Below are 17,872 nucleotides of genomic sequence, written 5' to 3'. Positions count from 1 at the left end.
TGTGTCTCTTTACGCGCACGATTCATCACAGAGAACTTACCTGTTTTTTACTGATTCAAATCAAAGTAATTAAACCCTGAGGTGGAATAAAAGGCAGAAAGCACGGCTGCCCTTGAGAACTGAAGCCGCTCACCTGTGAACAGCAAACAACAGAAAATCTCTTCTAATGCTGTAGCCTTGCACAGTATTTATTTAAATACAGGTGCTACTGTAATATCCACTATGTGGTTGAAATGACCATTATACATATATATATATATATATATATATATATACATACATATATCTCACTGTATTAGCTTCAAAGCAAAGACATTCACAAAATTGAAATGTGCTCAATGGTTTGGTAAATGTGATGTGACATAAAATGAAAAATTTAAATGTTATGCTCGTGCAGTGTGGCCCCGCGGTCTGCAATCAACTGCTGGCCTTCCCAGTGCCTTAACTGTGTCGGGATGGCTGGGTGGTGCAGTGTCATCTGGGAAGGGGCGCCTCCGGTCAGTAGGGTACTCCCACAGAAAGTCCTCCGTGTGGTCGGTCTACTGCAGTCCACCTGGGGCAACTGCTTCAGCTGCAGAGTTCTCTGCCACAACGACTGCGCAGCTCAGCAGCTGAACTGCAGGGTGAGTACAGGACATTGCGTGCTAGTCTTCGCTGGTCCCACTGGTGTGGTGTGTTCTGTCTGTCTGTCTGTCTGTGTCTGTCTGTCTGCCTGCCTGCCTGCCTGCCTGCCTGTCTGTCTGTCTGTCTGTCTGTCTGCCGGTCTGTGACTGGAGAGGCAGCCATCTTGCCGGACTCCTGGAGACATCTGTATTCCCAAATGTCCATGGCAGTGGTGGGTTACACTTGAAGAACGATACTGGGTATATAAAAACAAACGTGTTACAAAAAAAAGCCTGACTGTACCACAAACAAGAGGTGCTAAACCAGCAGGAGCTGAGCGCCCGTCGTTACTCTTCCGCTGGAGAGCGTGTCTAGAGCTCGTCGTGCAGGCCGGCCCCCTCCGCCCAGTCGAGAGCCCCCATCAGCAGCAGGGCCCCTGTGGCGTTGTCCTTCACCATGACGATGAAGGAGTGGTCGGCGTAGAACAGCTTCGGCCTCCCCACCTTCTCGTCCTCCTCCTCCTCCTCCTCCTCCTCGGGCCCCCCCTCGGGGCTCAGCTCCAAGGAGGCCCAGTGCAGGACCCCCCCCAGGTGGAGCTTCCCCTTCGCCCCGCCAGGCTGGGCCGCCATTCCGGAGAAATCCGCCGTCTCCCCGTCCCAGGCGTCCGTCAGTCCCAGGGCAGACAGATGCTTCTAGAAGACAGAGGAAGCTGTGGTTAGCACGGACACCAGGCCTGGTCCTGGCCTCCCCAGCTCCGTCCACTTCACAATCCTCTGCCTCACTTAACCGTCCCCAACCCCAACGCTGGAAGTGGTGATCAATAAATTATGTAAACTAGTTACAAACTGAGTAAGATAATGTTTCTTAAAATGCAGGATTTAATGATTGCCGATAGAAGGATCTCTTGCCAGTGTACTTAATTGGTGACGATTGGTGATAATGAAATCAAAAAGATGAATTTTAAAAAATAACAAACGCCAAAAAAAAAAGACAATATCAATAACATTTCAAGTGTGGATTTTGTGTTGAGAACTCCTAAAACCGTGACAGCTGTCCTTGTTTGACCGTACCACAGATAATACCGAGACAGCACTTGGTGACAACAGCTTAACTGTGGACACAATAGAAAGTCATCCACAAATAACAATAAAAAACCTTTGTCATAACCTTGGCTGCCTTTGTTTCTCCCCCGACACAAATTCTGAGGAAAGATTCTCTCCAGCAGATATATTTCATATCCACAGAGGTGACCAAACAGGTAGATTTTTTAAGGAGGCTTTTTTGGCGAGGTGGGGCGGTGGGAATCAGGCGGTCGGGCACAATGAGCGGCTCGATGAAACGGAGAGAAAAGCGCATTGTAACGTTCACCGCTCACACCGGTTACACTGGTAACGCTGGCCAACTCAAATCAGAAACACCCATTCTGAATGCCGGCCAACCATAGGCTAATGAAGCAAGGCACGTATGCTACAAACCCTCGAGCGACACGGTAGTCTGGTGATTCTCCAGTCACACCAGAGGAACTTAAACTCAGTGAGACTTGTGGGGAGGGGGAGGGGGGGATGGGGGGGCAAAGTGGGGGAGGGACAGGATGCATTTTTGACACTTCAAACTGGGACAGGGAGAGATGGAGAAAGGGAGAGGTGGAGAGAGGGAGAGAGAGAGAGATGGAGAGAGGGAGGAGGAACCCACGGCAGGCCCTGTCACCAGCTTCAGAAGGAGTGCGACCCACTCCGACCCCCCATCCCCGCCGCCCCCCCGGATCTGTGGGTCCTGGGGGGCCCGTGCCTGCTTGACACCTGCGTCTCTAATGCACTTACACTGTCCTCATTCATTATTCTACACCCCGCCACTCCGTACCGCATTCTTACCCCGCCTCCACCGCCCAGCAAGCCCTCATCTCACAAGGCTTTTTATATCTCTCCTTCCCTGTGGTCGCCCATCTCTTTCTAAACCGCTAATCTCTTTACCTCTCTCTCTCTCTCTCCCCTATCCACCGCTCTCTGCCTTTTTTACCGCTCGGAAAACACCGGCTCTCCGTCCGTCTCACCTCACTTCCCCACCTGCCTCTCCGCCGGCCTCCATTTTGTCTTTCTAACCGCGCGCCGTTCTTCGTCCCGCGGCTTCCACGGCTTTCACAGGCGAAATTCTAACGATGTCCCTTCCTTGACGTGACTGGGGTGCGACACCCCCGGCCGGCCCAGTCAAAACGCACAGGTGCCTCCATGTGCCTCACAGGTGCCTCTGTGTGCCGCACAGGTGCCTCTGTGTGCTGTGAAATGAGTCACTGTTGGTAGCGCCTTTCCCTCCTGACCCTGTGCTTTAAAAAAAGAACTGGAATCTTTACAAAACGTTGTTCACAAAACATGTTTCATCTCCTTGCCCCCCTGGGGTATCCGGTACGGAATCCAGGCCATGCCAGTGCTGATGGAGGATGGCAGCGGGCCCAGGCGCTGGCATTGCCCAGACAGGTAGGGTTCCTGCCAGCCCAGTACCACAGAGTCTCACTGCTCCGCAGCAGCGACCCCTTCTGGTCAGGTGGGCACTCGCGGTCTTACATGTAGAGCGTCTTCTTACGATTAGTTTCTGCGCCAGCCCGACTTGTCGATCGCGGCGCGAAAAAGAAGCGGGGGGTGACATCACCTGCTTTGGAGGTGGACGCGTGCTTGTCCAAGCTCTTCCAAAAATCGGCAGTGGAGGCTGTGACCAGCTTCGCGGCGTGTGCGCGACCGGCGATTCCAAATTAGGGAGAAAAAGGCGGGAAAAAAAACATTTGAAAGAGAGAAAAGCTGTGATTTTCCATACAGAGTTTTTTTCCTTTTCCACACTCCCCATCGACGGCGACGCTGTGTCACCAGTGATTACGTTCAGCCGCAGCGCAACTTTGAGCGTCGCAGATATAAACAGAACCGCTCGCCCCGTTGTCTCTCCGCGTAACACAGCCTAACGACAGCGAGCGCCGGCGGGAGAGCTTCAGGTCTTTAAATGTTTTAAAACAAACGGCGTTTAAAAATGCAGTGGATGTGTCACACTGTGGTAAAACCACGAGCAGCGATGCAGGGGTTTTGGGGGTCCCAGGTGACGGTGCGGGACAAGGACTGGTGAAGAAGCAAACCAAAGTTTTCCCCCCCTACACCACACAAACAGTAGGATACTATCAGATTCAGGAACCATCAGAAACCTCGGTCATTTCCAAAATAAGTCTCTGATTTGTTTTTCACTGAACTCTGAGAAGTGTGAAGAGGTTTTTATGTAGGAGTTCCCTCCTGTAATTCAGCAGGAGGCAGTATCTGAAGTGACAGAAGAGAGCGAGTAATTAAAGAGATCCAGGTTCTTTGACAATTGCGCTGGACCAATTGATATTCCATAGAATTTCTCATACCCCCCAGTTTGTTCTCATTGGGTAACCAAGAGGAAAATGGAATATAGTCTAAACACAGTACGGTTCTGTTGGCCATGGACCCAGAACATAGGATCTTGGCTTTGGGCTGCAGTACAGCATGATGCAAGATGGCAGTCTGGTGAAAAACAAGCACAGCGAGACACCAGCTCAAATCCATAGCTGCACTTAACATATTCATGAGGCTAACCCTCAACACCTTCCGTGTTAAAAACCTGGCGGTAAACAAATGTTTAAAATAGAACTTACGTAACTTTTACTAAGTGAGGACATCTGTTTAGCGAATAAGTGCCTCTCCCTGCCGAACTGAGACTCTCTTCTCTTTTCTGGCTTTCCATCCCCAGTTCATACTACTCATCCAGTTCTATCAGCCCGAGTTTAGTACTCTCTCGCTCTCTCTCTCTCGCTCCCGCTCCCTCTCTCTCGCTCTCGCTCCCGCTCCCTCTCTCTCTCTCTCTCACCCTCTCCCTCTCTCTCTCTCTCTCTGTTTAGAATTCATCCCAAAGTCTGCCGCCTTGCTTAAATATGCGTTTCCGCACTAACGGCATCAACAACAAAAAAATATTCTTGAATAATATATAACGGGGAATCAGCAGTACACAGAAAGAATTTCACTTCTCCTTTTCCACCATACAGCATGCAAGGTGTCAGTGATGTGGAGGTGCGTGAACAGAGGGGGGAAAAAAAAACCGGGAAAAAAAAACAGACGAGTCCCCTCCCATGTTTTATTCAGTCTGGGGTTTTTAGACTTTTAACTGCGGACCACTTTCCAAACAACTCTCCCAACTCCTCAACTGAACATCTCTTTCCCTGACGTCCAAACCCGATCAGTCTACCTAGTAGGGGCGAATTAAGCTAAAAAAAATGGCCAACTCGTTATGCGGTGGATAGAAGCACCAAATTTGGTACAGACACTCTTTAGGATGTATCTCACCATCTCAGAAGGGGTGCCCAAAAACTCGGACCCATTAAAGGCTTTTTAAAAAGGGGAAATCCAAAATGGCCGCCAGAAAAGACCCAAGATTCCTAAAACGTGATATAATTTAGACATTTTGGCTTATTACGCTAATGTTAGCTTTTACATTTATAGTAAATAGACGAGTATTAAAGGATTTGCCCAAAATAACCCATGAAAATTTTCTTGAATACATTTTAAACAGCTTTAAACACCAAACATAGGCTTAAAAAGCAGTCGGAATGAGATGGCCTTCGACCTTTAACCTCGACGCTGCCGGCTACAGTTCTTTTTCCACACCGCTCGGACCACGGCTGACGTGGTTCTACGCGCGACTTTCGCACGCTCTGGAAATTTCACACGCCGTGTGGTCACCTCGGGGGGGGGGGGGTGTCTCTGCGTCCACACGGGCCGACCTCGGGAGACCACAGGAACCATTCTCGCCTTTGTCATCTGAGAAGCAGCACTTCCTGTCTCACGCCAGAGACGTGGCGGCTCGAGACACACCGTGGCCAGGTCCTCCGGGGGGGCGGGGGGGGGGGCACAGATTGCGTGACACAGTTTACGCCCCGGACGTCCGTTTGAAAACACGGTCTGGTCTGGCATCCGTCGTGTCGATGCGACCGGTTGGATGAACATCAGGCTCGGAGGGCAGGGAGAGGGCATCGTTATCTACCCGATGCGTACTGCTTTTACCAGGTCTGGGGCCTGAGATATTAAGCCAGGCGCGCGGGGGGCGGGGGGGGGGGGGGGGGGGGTACCTGGGAAATTGCTCGGCCGCGAACCCCGCGCGACAGACTCCTTGGGGATTCGGCACCCAGCGCCACAAGCCGCCAATTACCGCCAGGGTCAGCGTCTCAGTCGCTGGCGGGCGAGCCGGGGAGGGGGTGGGGGGGCCGGGGGGGGGCAGAGGGGGGCGGAGGGGGACGGCGGGCCGGCGGAGGGCCAGGGCAGGCGAAAGCGGCGGCCGTCCGTTGGCTCGTTAAAGAAGCGGAGGACCAGAGGCCGTGCCTCCACCGCCGCCGCGCCCTGCCCTTTGCAGAAACGCGGCGGGTTATTTTTAGCCCGTCTGTTTCCACCTTGTCACCGGCACAGCCAACCCCCCCCCCCCCCACTGCCCCCACCCCACCCCAGCACCGCCAGCACCAGTCCCCTGCTGAATGTCACTCTTATTTAGGACTGCAGGCCGGAGCGGGACTACTAGCGCTCAGCAGAGAAGACCCAGGCGAGCGCCGACTGCGGGGAACTCGCGCCGCCAGACGGACCGGGCTAACGGCTGCCCTGCGCGCTCCGGGGAACCGCGCGCGGCTCGAGAGCGTGGAGACGGGCGGCGCGACCGGCGGCTGAACGCCATCAACGCCCCGCACAGTGCAGGGTCTGCATACGGCAGCCTGGCGGCTGGGTGTAGCGCTGGGGGGCGCTGTTAACACGTATTAATACCGCCTGATGAGCAGTGTTTACAGTGCTAGGCCTGATCAGGGGGGTGGGGGTGGGGGTTTCTGTGTCTGGGAAGAGGGGCGGGAGAAGGGTTCCACTCCAGTGGGGGGGGGGGGGGGGAGCAGCTGACACACGGCACAATCAGGAGGTGTACTGTAGGAGGAGGAGCGAGAGAGAGAGAGAGAGGGAGAGAGACAGCAAAGAGAAGTGGAAGGACCACCAATGTTCCCGCTCTGGCCATCCAATGCAGTGCCTTAGAGCTCCACACCTCCAGTCTCCTCACACCCTAAAGCCTTCTGCCTCCAGAAAGACAATGAGGGGGAGAGAGAGAGAGAGGGAGAGAGATAGAATGAGAATGAGAGAGAAAGACAATGAGAGAGAGAGAATGAGGAAGGGGTGGGGTGGGATGGGGCGGGGCAGGGCAGGTTATGCGAGCACTGGCTCTGTCCAACCCACTGCTCTGCACGCTCACGCTCACCTCCAGATTTCACAGGCACACACCCTGTCTCCATAGCAATTGAGTGTGCTGGTTGAGTGTGTCAGTGTATACTGTGAGTACCTGTACGTTGAGTATGCTGGTCAGTGAGTACCTGTAGGTTGAGTGGTTGAGTGTGCAGTAAGTACCTGTAGGTTGAGTGTGCTGGTCAGTGAGTACCTGTAGGTTGAGTGGTTGAGTGTGCAGTAAGTACCTGTAGGTTGAGTGTGCTGGTCAGTGAGTACCTGTACGTTGAGTATGCTGGTCAGTGAGTACCTGTAGGTTGAGTGGTTGAGTGTGCAGTAAGTACCTGTAGGTTGAGTATGCTGGTCAGTGTGTACCTGTAGGTTGAGTGTGCAGTGAGAACCTGTAGGTTGAGTGTGCTGGTCAGTGAGTACCTGTAGGTTGAGTGTGCTGGTCAGTGTGGTCCTGGGCAGGGAGATGGCCATGCTTATGCCGGCCAGCTGCTTTAGCCACTCTCCCAGCTGCTTCGGGGTCAGGATTCGGTCCAGCCGGGCCAGCGGCTCCACGTGGAAGGGAAGCAGCAGCACCAGGCTGGCCTTGCCCCTCCACAGGGGCAGCTCTACCACCTGGACCATGTTCACCATGTCCTCGTGGTGCCGGAAAACGCCTGGGGGAGGGGTGGGTGGGGGGGCAAGGGGTCGCGTGAGGGTCAACGCTGCGTCACGCACGCACACACACACACACACACACACTCTGCGCGATACAGAGCCGTTTCAGCCAAACAGAAACGGTGCAATCAGGTTCACAATACGATCACTGTGTCATAAACGCACGCACTTTCTTGTAAGCGTTGGCCTTGACATGGGATTGAACTAAAATGCTGAGAGGAGCTTGCAACTGCAATTTGCTGCACCTACCTTCAAGGTAGCAAGTCAGTCACGGAGTACCAGTAAGGAAAGCTGATGTTAGTTATTAGATGCTACACTACTTGGCCAAAAGTATGCGGACATGTGACATTCAACATCTCATCCAAATTTATTGGGTGTTTATTTGGAGTTGGTCTACCCGTTGCTGCTGTAACAACCTCCACTCTTCGAGGAAGGCTTTATACTAGATGTTTGAGCATTACTGCAAGGATTTGCTTCCATCCATCCCGCACCTGGGCCTGATACGGAGCAGGTAAACGTGCTTACACACTGGCGCAAGTGGGACCACAGCACCTGCAAGCGGAACGAGGCCTACCTGTTCTGTGTATCATGGACACCTTGGTGTACTTGGTCCCCAGAAAATTTCGCAAGTCCTGTTTGTTCTCCTCAAACCCTCTGTCCCACAGACCTGTCCAGAGACAAACAGGCGGACAGGGCAGTCAGTTCACACAGGTTCCACACACAATCCGCCTGTCTCTCACAAACACACACACACACACACTAAACTTCCCCACAGGAAGACAGACCCTATACTTGCTCCCTGTTTTCCAACAGAGAAACAAATGGATGCTACAACAGGGAAAAATCAGAGATCCAATCTGTCCCTCGAGGTCAGCAGTGCTGCTGGTTTTCATTCTTCCCCTCTAATCAGGGACTGATGTAAACCTGGAGACACCAGGGGAGTTAAGTCTCTGGCCAATCAGCGGCATTTAATCGATCAATTAACTCTCAGGTAGGAAAAGAGATCCGGCAGCACTACTGGTCTCGAGGGGCCAGGTTTGAGCCTCCCAGCACTACAGCGTCCCTCCTGCACCACCAGACTATCGTCACAACTACGGAGAGAAAAGTTCTAGAAATAAAATAACCTGAAAAGACCGAGAGGAAAGGGGAAAGATGTGAGGTAGCGCTAATAAGCTAATTAAATCCAATTGTATCGTTATAAAAGAAAATAAGAATGGCGTGTTCTTTTCTCCACTTCCGTCCTTCCTCTGATTTCTATGAATCATTGACCCAGCCAGGGGGAGATAAGATGGCACTCCACCGAAGACAGACGGCGAATTACTCCGGCATAACGGTTAACCTTTAACAGACGCGCTCTTGTGTATCTGCGAGAGGCGCCTTGTCTTTGCACCAGGGCTTCCCCTGGTGGAAGGAATTACAGCTAAGGAGCGTCATAGCTCAGGAGGTAAGACCGATTGTCTGGTAGTCGGAGGGTTGCCGGTTCAAACCCCGCCCTGCGCGTGTCGAAGTGTCCTTGAGCAAGACACCTAACCCCTAACCCCTAACTGCTCTGGTGAATGAGAGGCATCAATTGTAAAGCGCTTTGGATAAAAGCGCTATATAAATGCAGTCCATTTACTATTTACAGCTTCAACGCGGAAATCAGACGTCGGATTAGACCCGTTTAAAAGCTATGAAAAAAAAAAAGCTAAGAATTTTAAAATTATTTATATGATATATTCACAGGTCGTGAGTGTAACCCAGCCCCCCCTCCCCCGCCCCCCAAAATTATTTCAACTTTTTCTATCTCACTATACAAACTTTTCTCTAACTTTGAACGCGACCAGCAACCCGATTCAGAAAGATAACGGTACGAAACGTCACCGGCGTCTCGATCACGCCGTGTATCGGCTGCGCGAGAGAGGCTGTAATCCGTTTTTACAGTAGCCTACTTTCGTCTGATTCACCTGCGGCGGGCGAGCATTAGCGATTAGCATTGGCCCATTACCACATCCACGACTCGCGCTTCACATATTTGTGAAGCCATTCTACGCATTTGTGACTCGTGTTTTACTTATTTGTGAATCCATTCTACATATTTGTGAAATCCCATTCACAGATTTGTGAAACAATTTACTTATTTGTGAAACCCCATTTACAGATTTGTGGAACCATTTATATATTTGTGAGAAACTGTTTACAGATTTGTGAAACCCCATTTTCAGATTTGTGGAACCATTTACATATTTGTGACTTTTTGCTACAAAAATACCTCAATAATGGTTCTGGTTTCTGCAGCCGAGTACTGTGATTGGTCCAGGGTCTGCTCTCTGTAGCTAAGGGCTCTGATTGGTTAAATTAGAAAATCAGTGAAAGCTCAAGACGGTGAGTCTCGCTCTCCCATTATCCGTCTTCTGGTCTCTGGTGTTATAAATGCAGGTGCGAAAGGAAGTGCGTTTTCAGAGTTTCTGCCTCAGACTCCGGCTCTGATTGGATAACATTAATAGTGTTCTTTACCGAGCTTGCCAGACCACGAACAGCAACGGCTCAGTCTTCCGAATGCGGTCCGGCAAGGACTTTCAGAACATAATAAACTATTCTATTAGCTAATCGCTCTCGTTTATTCTCCTGAGCTATCCTTCAATCTTCAGGTCAATTAATGTACAAATAGAAGCATTCCTATTCATAACAGCAACCGCTCCTGAGAAATACACTTCTTGAAATGACTTTCTTTTTTTTTTATTGACGAGTTAATTTCTCAGAATCCCCTAAGCACACCTCTGAGGTTTGGCTGGGGGGGGATATCAACACAGAGGAAACTGAAAATTAACGAGGAGCGCTTTGCTTTGCAGAGGGCTCATTCTGAAATGTACCACCAGGCACACGAATCTGTGAACAATGACCTGCCTGGAAAAACATTTTTTTTTGCCCATGTACTGTATGAGGCCGTAAGCCCAGCCACTGGGGATGCGCAAGCCAGTGCGTCCTCGGTGCCGGTCCCAAGCCCGGATAAATGGGGAGGGCTGCGTCAGGAAGGCCATCCGGCGTTAGGGGCGACATAGCTCAGGAGGTAAGACCGATTGTCTGGCAGTCGGAGGGTAGCCGGTTCAAACCCCGCCCTGGGCGTGTCGAAGTGTCCTTGAGCAAGACACCTAACCCCTAACTGCTCTGGCGAATGAGAGGCATCAATTGTAAAGCGCTTTGGATAAAAGCCCTATATAAATGCAGTCCATTTAAACCCATGCCAAATCAAATACGCGGATCAGGTGATTGGTGCAACAGAGGAAGATGCAGAGGACAGGAAGAGATGGAAACGGCTGATCCGCCGTGGCGACCCCTAACACGAGGAGGAGGAGGAGGAGAAGGAGAAAGAGGAGGAGGAGGAGGCTCTTCAAATACCGTGACCTGCTGTCAATCGGAGCCTTTTGGATTTTTTTCAAATCCCGTCAGCGCAGCCAATGAGGAGCCGCCGTGACCCCACTCATCCGAGCGAAGCTCCATTCTGAGGGAGGGGGGGCACGTCAGTCACAGTCGGCCAGAAACGGGGGGGGAGGTGTCACCGAAACGAGCTTTGGAGTGAACCAAAACTGCGAAAATGTGAATTTAACCGGTGCAGAACCAGAAGTAGAGCAGCCCCCCCATATATAAGTAAATGGAGCATTAGTCCCTGTCTGGAACCTATGAGCTAACACATTCCAGCCTGGCTTAACGCCCCCCCCACCCCCTCCCCCCCGCCTCCATTTTAATAGCCCTCATTGCCACTAAGAACAGAGCTGCACAGACATGCTCGTAACATTGCCCCAGCAAAACAGAAAACTACTGAACGGCTTCCAGAACGCACTCAATGCCCTGTAAACACAAAGGTACTGAAAGTCATTAAGGAAATTCTCACTTTTTTTGTGTGTGTGGGGGGGGGGGGGGGGGGGGGGTTGTGCCTGAAATACTTTTTTTTTTTTTTTTTTTTTTAATACCGCACAGCTGTACTGTGTCTGTTGACAATTAAATGGGTAAAGTTTCCTCGTGGTGACAGGACAATGCTGCTCTCTCTTGTTTTTTCCTGATTGGTTCTTTACAAGCCTTCGTTTTTGACAGCACACGACGGCTTTGCGCGTCCCCATCGCTAGCTTCAGGCGTCGCGTTTCAGCGTCTTTTCGGATGTAGCTACAGATCCGGCTGCCTGTCGACGCCCCCCCCGCACGCCGCTTCCGTCTCGGCGCCGAGACGATCAAACCCCTCCCGAGCTCAAATTAAATCGCCCCACGGGTGGAGTGTTTATCGCTAATAGCGCGGCAATTAATTAAAATGCACCGAAGCAGCGTGGCATCGGACACCGATAACAACCGCAGCCCCAGCCATCGTACCTGAAACACAGCCAGGCGGCATAAATAAATAAATAAATAAATAAATAAATAAATAAATTTTAAAAAAATCCCGTCACCGATTTATAACATCGGCCCCATTGGCTCATTCTTAAAAGGGGCCGCTATTGGCTAAAACCGCTTTGCGTTCGGCACGTCGTTCGCCCGGCCTCGGCACGTCCGTTGGCCGCAGTTTCCGGGAGTCTGAGATTCCTCCGTCAGACGCAAACGTTGGAAACGGGGGCCGAATTAATTAACGGGTGTGAAATGCAGGTCCCTCGACAGGTTCTTGGATCCCTCCGCACCGTCTGTCAAGCACTCCCACCCCCCACCCCCACTGTCATCCAAACCCTCTCTCTCCCCCTCTTTAATTTCCCTACCCCTGTTTGTGGTTACACCCTTATACCCTCTCTCCTCTGCCCCGCTGGACTGTGCCTAGAGGGAGAGACAGTGAAGCACACTTTTAATTTGGCTTTCAATAATTAACTAACACGGAATTATCGGCAAACAAACAAACAAAAGGGGAAAGCCAAAGGCTGGTCGGGGCGACGGGAGACGCCGGCCACACAATGCAACAAAAAAGCAGCTCTAAGGCCTTTGTCTCCTCTACAGAAACTCGTCCCTCGCTTTGTGGATACTAAGAGCTGGCCCTCCAAATGATTAACTTGCCTCAGTAACATAGGCTATAAAAGTCCTGCGCTTACAATAAATGTATTTTTTTTAATCTTCCCAACATCAATTTGCAAAATGTATTCATAATTCATTGCATTCGGGGATTCGCGAAGTTTCACATTTTGCACCATTCTTATTTACTCGCCTGGCAGACGGCGCTATCCAGGGAGGCTAACGCGGCGTATGCCGCGTATTATATATTTATGCGGCTGAATATTTATGGAAGCAATGTGGAAAGAGTGAGAGGCACGAGTGCACTCGTCTCCACCGGGGGGAAACGAGCAACTGCAACTTTTTGCTCGAAACGGCCAACGCCTTAACCCCTGTGCCATCGCAAAAACGAAGCCACTTTTATTATCGCTACAAACTGACCGCTATAATTTAAAAAAAAAAACATTTACAGCTTTTCGATAAAATTTTTTTTAAACAATCCTGGTCGTATTAATCCGAATCCATCATTCCGGTCGGTGCGCGCGCGGTCTGAGCAAGCCTCGACACGACGATATTTGTTCACCACATCCTGGCTGCCTCATCTAGCTGAGTGAGTACCGGAGTCGGCACATACATTAGTCAGGCCTGACACAGAGCTGGTTGCGTTGCGCACAGCCCTACACGCCGACCCGCCCCAGACACTGTATTCCGGGCTGGCGGGCACGCTCCCAGCACAGATGTTAGACGCGACTCGGAGAGAGGAGAGCGCGGACGCTCCGCGCTGAATTATTTAAACGGCACGTTGCCCCTTAACCGTCAATGAATCGCTTGATGATGAAGTGGGACGGCGGCGGGAAAGCTGCCCCGCGCGGTAGCATACGGGCGTTCTGGGCACGCTGAGCTGTCGTACTGCTGCCGTGCTACAGACTCGCTGGATCCTATTACCGTTATGGCAGCCATTCTGTTAGCCTGGCACTGGTCTACGCCCCCCTGAAACTGAACCTCAGATTTTTAATCTCCCCTCTCCAAAACTCTGCAGTATCTGTACGTACATCTATACCCACCGCAGTCTGAAAACGCACCTATTTAAACTGCACCTTGGCACATCCAATGCTGACCTCCATGCTAGAACATTCTCTAGCAACGCTAAACTAAAACTACAACCCCGAATCCATTTGCTTCCCAATAATACTACATTATCTATGTCCCTCTGGTACCTTCTACAGCATCTAACTTAATGTTGTTAGGTTACCTATTGGCTACTACTGTCAATTAATATCCTGATGAGTCAGCACAGAGAGGTCGCCAACCCTGACCTTGGAGGCCCACAGGGTCTGCTGTTTTAACACAAGCGGCTCTGGATTCTGCTAAATGGCTCAATGTTAAATATATATGTATGTATGTATATATATATGTATTTATGAAGTTTAGGCCGGCCAATGGGATTCATCCGCCAACATTCCCTATGCAGAATGGATTGGGTATCTCCGACGCAGATGTGTTCAGAACAAATGGTGCACTAATTATGTCTATACTGGGTACACAGTAAAACGTTAAATCAGTATTAAATCAATTCTTTTAGAGTATGTTACATCCCCTGTTGGATGCATATGTACTCTGGTAGAGTTGATTTAACACTGGACATTCTACTGTGTATTGGGATATCATTCCTCCTTTCTACACAGTGCAAAGATGGTAGACAGAAGCACAGAATAATAGAACTTAAGTGTCTCCTTAAAGCTGTTTGTTTTGGCTGTATTTGTTTAGTAGCTTAAATCACAATATTTTATTATTACTATGATAACTGTGTGGAGCGTGACTGAGGAATACCCTGTATTATACAACACGCTGCAAAACAAACGTTATTCAAGCAAAATCTCAAAGTTCCACCGCCTGACTGGAAACAATTAGCAGAAACAGTGAGAGGACAGCCTTAAGGCCTTCCTCCTGTTTTCGGGAGTGTTGATTTAGCTCGAGATGCAGCGCTGACGATGTGTATTTAGTCGTTCCCAAGAGCATTTCGTCAAGAGAACAGTAGCCGAGTGGCTGAGGCGCAGCGCGAGCTTTTTTTTTTTAACTCCGTCAGGCCTTACCTCTGAAATGCAGAGCGTGGGCGAGGATCAGCGCTCCGGGTTCGGCCTTGATCTCTCCCGCCGGCTCCGCCCCCCTGGCCCCGCCCACGCCCGCCTTGGCCCAGGCGAGGAGGGCCTCCAGGTCGTCCCCGGGGCCCAGGGGCACGTGCTCCAGGAGGAACCGGCTCCGCGCCTCCTCCAGGAACTCGGGGTCCAGGGCGGGGGCCCGCTTCGTGAAGATCGCCGAGGCGGCGTGGAGGTCGAAGCTAATCTCGCTCGCGGCGCGGGCGGACTTCAGCGCCGCGGACAGCGCCTCCCGCTGGTCGCTCAGCGGCAGCGCGGAAGAGGAGGAGGAGTTAAGGGCCTCCTGGAGCTGCCGGGCTGTGGACCCCCCCGCCCTGCCGCCCAGCGCCGCCAGAGAGCTGGCCAGCAGCAAGGGGGAGAAAAGGGGGTTCTGGACCTTGTCTGCACGCAGGGCCCGGTACAGACGCAGGCCCAGGGTCCAGCTAATGTCGCCCGCCGCGTCACGGCCCTGCTGAGGGGGGCTAGACGCTGCGGGACCCCGAGGGAACGCTGGCCTGACCAAAGTGAGCAGCACCAGCACACAGACGCGGAGAGAGGAGCTCCTACCGGACATGGCAGCTTTGCCTAGTGACAGCGCGAGAGAGAAATGAGAAAGCGAAGTGTTTATGCAAATGCGGACGCCGACTGTTGCAGGCTGTCAGAGCGTATTAGGCCTGTTGATTACAAAAAGAAAGGCATAATCAACTAACTCGTTGCTCGTGTTGCGCGGAACGTGGAGTTTACATTTCACAGGAGAAAGAAAACTACAGATACCACTTGAGAAATGTTAGCCAACTAAGTTGTTTACAAATGACACCGGTCCTTTAAATTTTCTTCGGTAGCTGCACTCATTCTGTGGATAACGACGCGGTTATTTTATGCCATCATTGTTAGCAACTTCAACATTACTCGTTTAACTGAATCGACATTATCCCCTGCAGGGATTTAGCTAAATCAATCGTAGAATAAGAGCATCAATTCCAGAAAACAACAAACTTTGTGTAGCATAAGCATGATCCACGCGTTACCTTCTGTGTTTACATTAAACCAATACGTTAACACTCCATTCGTTCTTTAAAAAACTGATATTTGAGCATCAACAAAAAAAAATTCTGTGAAGTTTAACATCCTTGCGGGCAGTGATTCGATACGACCCGCCGTAAAGTAGTAAGTTGCCTACTTGCTGTCTCGTGACACAACTAGGTAACGCGATAACGAATTTATTCGTTTTTTTTATTTCAAATGTTTACCGATTTTAAAATCGTTCCGTCCTTCTCGCTTCCTTCTGCCCGTTGCTTCCGTGGTTGAACTGAGGATCAAGTTAGCTCAGACGTGGCAGAGGAAGTGCCTTGCGGTGCTGCTGATTTAGTTTCCTAAGCCGTCTCTCCTTCAGTGCTAGTTTGTACATATCCCGAATTCCTCCCATTCCCTTCTCCGAACTAAAAGCATTTCATTTTAAGACTGTTCAACTGTTACAAAAATTCAACTGTTGAACGAACACTTTTGTGTCGAGAATCTGAAAAATGCGAGCCTATAGCCTAAACCATTCACCGTTATAGCCCATAGCCTAAACCACCGCCATTGGCTATAGAAGCACAACTAACAAACTGTAACATTACATTTCTATAATGGAACATTTATTTTGAGATTTTGTTTTTTGAGAACACGGAGTCCGTCATCTTCTTGCTTTATCTGCCCAATTACAGAACATGGCGCAGTTATCGTCCCGGGCTGAAGGGGTCACTAGCGGTCTGTAGAGCGCCGCCCTAGGTGTCTGCGATCGTGTGGCTAAGAAGGACTACATTGGTCTCTGTTTTGCTTTTAAATACAGTCTCTTTGTCTCTGTTTGCTCCTTCATTGTTGTTACTGTCCTATTGTGGACTATATATTTACACCGTTTACACGAGCCTTTGCCGAAGTAACACGCCTGACAAGTACACTGACAACAACTTGTTGTAATAGCTGATGCATAGGGATATTACGACAGTGTACAAAGACAGACGGATCAATCCAGAGAAAAGGAGGAGGAGATGGATTTACAGAGAGATAAAGAGAGCGCGGGAGGGATAAGGAGAGACGGATACAGACACAGATAAGGGGAGGAGAACGAGGAGGAGAGAGAAATGGTGGCTGATAGCAATGGCCTATCATTCTATACAATCAGGCAGAACATGGCAGCCCATAGACCGGGCCAATTATTAGACTCGCACAGTAATCAATACGGCACTGTGAGAAACAGCCACCAGCACTGGGACATGAACGCTGTCACAGACACACACCCTGATGCATTGACTTTTTCCAGGAACAAAGAAAGATATGACAGGATACAGGCTAGACAAACAATGCTGACCGTTTTTCTCAGTAACAAGCCAACGCATTTTACTCTTAAATTTTTTTTTTTTTTTTTTTTACACGCAGACATATGGATATACTGTATATACAGACCAGACCAATGGATACAGATACTCTTACACACAAACATGTAGATGAATCCTCACACATGCACACAATCTCATACACACACGCAGGCTTTTTCTCACGCTCGTTCTCCCTTTCTCACGCATGCATACACACACACACACCCTGCGTCTCCCTCATGCATGTGTGTGCACAGACACACACACACACATTCCCTGCCTCTCCCTCATGCATGCGTGTGCACGGACACACACACACACACACCCTGTGTCTCCCTCATGCATGCGTGTGCACAGACACACACACACACACACATTCCCTGCCTCTCCCTCATACATGCGTGTGCACGGACACACACACACACACACACATTCTCTGCCTCTCCCTCATGCATGTGTGCGCACAGACACACACACACACACACACACACACACACACATCTCTAAAGGGCCAGACTGAAGATCAGAGAGCGCTGTTGGTGGTGAGGGGAGGGTGTGTGCAGGCATGGCAATAGCTTGGGGATCTGAAAACTGAAACCCTTTCAGTACAGATCCAAATAAACGGTTCTCTTAATGGGGGACGACGCACGTTAAAGAAAAACCTCAGGTGATTCAGCGCCTCAGTGTTTGTGTGCGTGCGCTGGTTAAACGAGTCCCACGGGGAACGCGTGGGAACCCGAGACTCCCTCCCCCGAACCTGGATCCTGTCTGTTCCGTTAACCGCTTTGCTGCTGTCAGGCGGTGTGTCTCCAGCAGGGTCCCGTCCGTGGAGGGTCCCGCCGCACCTCCTAAATCATCCATTCATTACCCCCTGAGAAACTCGGGTCAGAGGCAAGGGTTCCGGTCCACCTGGGCTTTTTAAAAACGCCAGGGTAGCC

The 17,872-nt window shown here is 50.7% G+C and overlaps 1 protein-coding gene across 4 annotated transcripts; it reads right to left on the bottom strand.

The window, feature by feature from the left end:
- Positions 1 to 763: 763 nt before the first annotated feature.
- On the bottom strand, positions 764 to 16,298 carry serpinh2 (serine (or cysteine) peptidase inhibitor, clade H, member 2). 4 transcript variants are annotated; one of them, XM_035408118.1, is made up of 5 exons: positions 15,606 to 16,298; positions 14,536 to 15,162; positions 8,077 to 8,169; positions 7,269 to 7,501; positions 764 to 1,295 (listed from the first exon to the last, which is right to left on the bottom strand). In XM_035408118.1, exons 2-5 carry the CDS (start codon positions 15,149 to 15,151, stop codon positions 975 to 977), a joined length of 1,263 nt encoding a protein of 420 aa, XP_035264009.1. In that variant the 5' UTR covers positions 15,152 to 15,162; positions 15,606 to 16,298; the 3' UTR covers positions 764 to 974. The 4 variants fall into 4 exon arrangements, with proteins under 4 accessions (XP_035264009.1, XP_035264008.1, XP_035264007.1 ...); XM_035408117.1 differs by having other exon boundaries at positions 14,536 to 15,251; positions 15,828 to 16,297; XM_035408116.1 differs by having other exon boundaries at positions 15,828 to 16,297.
- Positions 16,299 to 17,872: the final 1,574 nt, after the last annotated feature.

The sequence above is a fragment of the Anguilla anguilla genome, chromosome 3, assembly GCF_013347855.1.
Source record: "Anguilla anguilla isolate fAngAng1 chromosome 3, fAngAng1.pri, whole genome shotgun sequence".
NCBI lineage: Eukaryota > Metazoa > Chordata > Actinopteri > Anguilliformes > Anguillidae > Anguilla > Anguilla anguilla.
This window is presented reverse-complemented; position numbering and strand designations above follow the sequence as displayed.

What these genes read in the sequence shown, in the direction of transcription:
- serpinh2 (XM_035408118.1), bottom strand. Translation starts at nt 15,151, where the DNA reads ATGTCCGGTAGGAGCTCCTCTCTCCGCGTCTGTGTGCTGGTGCTGCTC. An exon ending in CCACGCTCTGCATTTCAGAG is followed by an intron (nt 8,170 to 14,535) that starts GTAAGGCCTGAC and finishes GTCTCTGGACAG; the next exon opens with GTCTGTGGGACAGAGGGTTT. An exon ending in GTCCATGATACACAGAACAG is followed by an intron (nt 7,502 to 8,076) that starts GTAGGCCTCGTT and finishes CCCCTCCCCCAG; the next exon opens with GCGTTTTCCGGCACCACGAG.